The sequence below is a fragment of the Pteropus vampyrus genome, unplaced genomic scaffold, assembly GCF_000151845.1.
Source record: "Pteropus vampyrus isolate Shadow unplaced genomic scaffold, Pvam_2.0 Scaffold759, whole genome shotgun sequence".
In the NCBI taxonomy this organism is placed as follows: Eukaryota; Metazoa; Chordata; class Mammalia; order Chiroptera; family Pteropodidae; genus Pteropus; species Pteropus vampyrus.
The window spans coordinates 54,032-56,309 of NW_011889540.1; the positions used below are offsets into that span (position 1 = coordinate 54,032).

At 38.0% G+C, this 2,278-nt stretch overlaps 1 protein-coding gene across 1 annotated transcript in view; it reads left to right on the forward strand.

Annotated features, from left to right (window-relative positions):
• The window catches only part of LOC105309521 (cytochrome P450 3A12-like), a 35,291-nt gene extending 33,569 nt beyond the window's left edge, over window positions 1-1,722 (forward strand). Inside the window, 1 exon segment of the mRNA XM_011385716.2 lies at window positions 1,592-1,722. Within this exon segment, the coding sequence (XP_011384018.1) occupies window positions 1,592-1,687 (96 nt within the window). The 3' untranslated portion in view covers window positions 1,688-1,722.
• Window positions 1,723-2,278: the final 556 nt, after the last annotated feature.

A 2,278-nucleotide genomic window follows, 5' to 3' on the forward strand; every position in this document is an offset into this window, starting at 1 on the left:
TCAGTGGGGAGCTTAAAAAAAATCCTGATGCCTAAGTCCTCTCAGATTCTAAAATCGTTCATCCTGCGTGACTTTCAATGCGCCCCCGTTGATTCTCATGTGCAGCCAAGGCTGAGAATCTCTGATTAAAGCATTTCTGCCAGATGTGAGGGGCTCCCACAGTCCAGGGCCACCCTGGCTACTTGACCTCACCTCTGGGATTTCTGCTGCACTCAAGGTGGGCTCCTTGTGCATCTGAGTAAGAGCTCTATGATGTTCTTCTTGCTCTCCTCCCCATTCTGTTCTCATCGTTCAAGTGCTAGTTAAATCCCAAGTCCTTCCAGGCACCTTCCTCATCTATTCCAAAGCACATTTTCTCCTCAGCTCTGTTATCACTTACTGCAGGCTGGTATCATCGGTTATACCCCCTAAACTAATACTTTGTCATTAAAACATCCAGTCTGATTCTCTGTTTTCTTTTTACCTCTGAATGTCTTTAACTCATTTTGCACCTCATTTTTCCCCATAAATTCCCAATGGTGCATTGCAGTCATGGAGGAAACTCTTAGTGATTTTCAGTTGATTTAGAACTCATGGATATAAATTTTAAACAATTTAATTTGAAAATTTTAACAAATAACATTTGTGATATGCATTTTGTATGTGCATCAGTCTGTGTACAGGGGAAATATATACTTGCCATTTTAAATTATAAAATGGGGAGGTTTTACATTAACAGAAACGTCACTCCTCTGAAGAAATAGTCGACACTGATTCATGTCAAGCACGGCCCTATAATAAAGCTTCTCTCTAGGATCCGTGCATTTAATACTCAGTTCTTCCCCTTAAGTGGGCTTTCTTGGGGAAGAGGAGGGTGATAGAAATACTTTTTATCTTATTTATGGCTTTGGGCAACTGTGTAACTATCCTGTAAATGTGTACAAATGGAGGACTCAGCCCCAAGAGACAGAGCCTCTGGCACACCTGGGGTCAGGGATACACTCCCTACAAGTTCCCAGTCATTCATGGTTGGCACTTCTCACCCTCCATGATAATTAGCTTGCTCTTTTCTCAACTAGATTATAAAGTTATTCTGTTGGTGGCTCCTCCAAATACTGAATGATTGACTGCATGAAAATAGAGCTAAAATATTAGTCCAAACACTATATAGATTTTCAGAAGTTCACCATTTACACTACACTTGGGAGCCAGGAGATGTTAGAAAACGGGCACGAAGCTTCACAAAATCAACTCTGTGTGGCTTTTCATATAGTTTACCATAATACCTAAGAATCTGGTTTAAATTTTAAAATTCATCTTTTTACCTTAAAGTTCAAACCAACAACTAATTTGATTTCACCTCTGGCCTTGAATACAATAGGTGCTGTATTGATATTTTGTTGAATATATATATATATATGGATGCATGATTTCACTATTCAGTCTTGACACAGCTTATTGAATCAGTTTAAAGAAGCAAAAATATATATGCTAAAAGTAATTTTTATATGCTTATAAAGTACTATTATCCTTAATGTATCTTGTTTACTTTGCTTTTTTTGTTGATGGAGCTTCAGTGTTCAGTTCTAATGTGCTTATTTAACATTTGCAGATCCCTCTGGAAATAAATTCTCAAGGACTTACTAAACCACAAAGACCCATTGTTCTAAAGGTTGAGTTGAGAGATGGAACTCTAAGTGGTGCCTGACTCTCCCTAAGGTTCTTCAAGGAAGCTGTAGCCCACAACACCCAAGACTTCAATTTACTTTGTGAAATTAAGATCGGCTAAACCTACTGCACTTGATGGATGAGCAGGGAGTCTGTGCATTCCTTTAGCTTTCTCAGTGTCTACACAGAGTATTATGTATTGTGTTATATAAAGGAAGTGACTAAATAGGTGCCACATATGTAGACCTCGCTTATTCGGTTCTCATAGTACTATCTCCATCCACCTCCACTCAGCACCATCTACTCTTCTTAAGCACTGATCAAGCATGCAAATTTCTCAACAATTTTATCAATAAACTTTAATGACAACAGGAATTATTGTGGTAACTGCGGTAGTGACATTTATATCATGTGTTTTATTTTGAATGTTCTATATTTTGCTTTATATTAAGCAAGTCAAGAAACATTTTTTCACAATAGTATTATCTGATGCCCTCTTGCACCGTAGGGGAAAATCTATAAAACCTAATCACTGAGAGCCAGTGACTAAAAGTTTTTGACTCTCACAATTGCTGGTTGGGTGGAGCCTTTTTCAGAACTCCAATTTGATATATTAAGATAGATGAGAGTT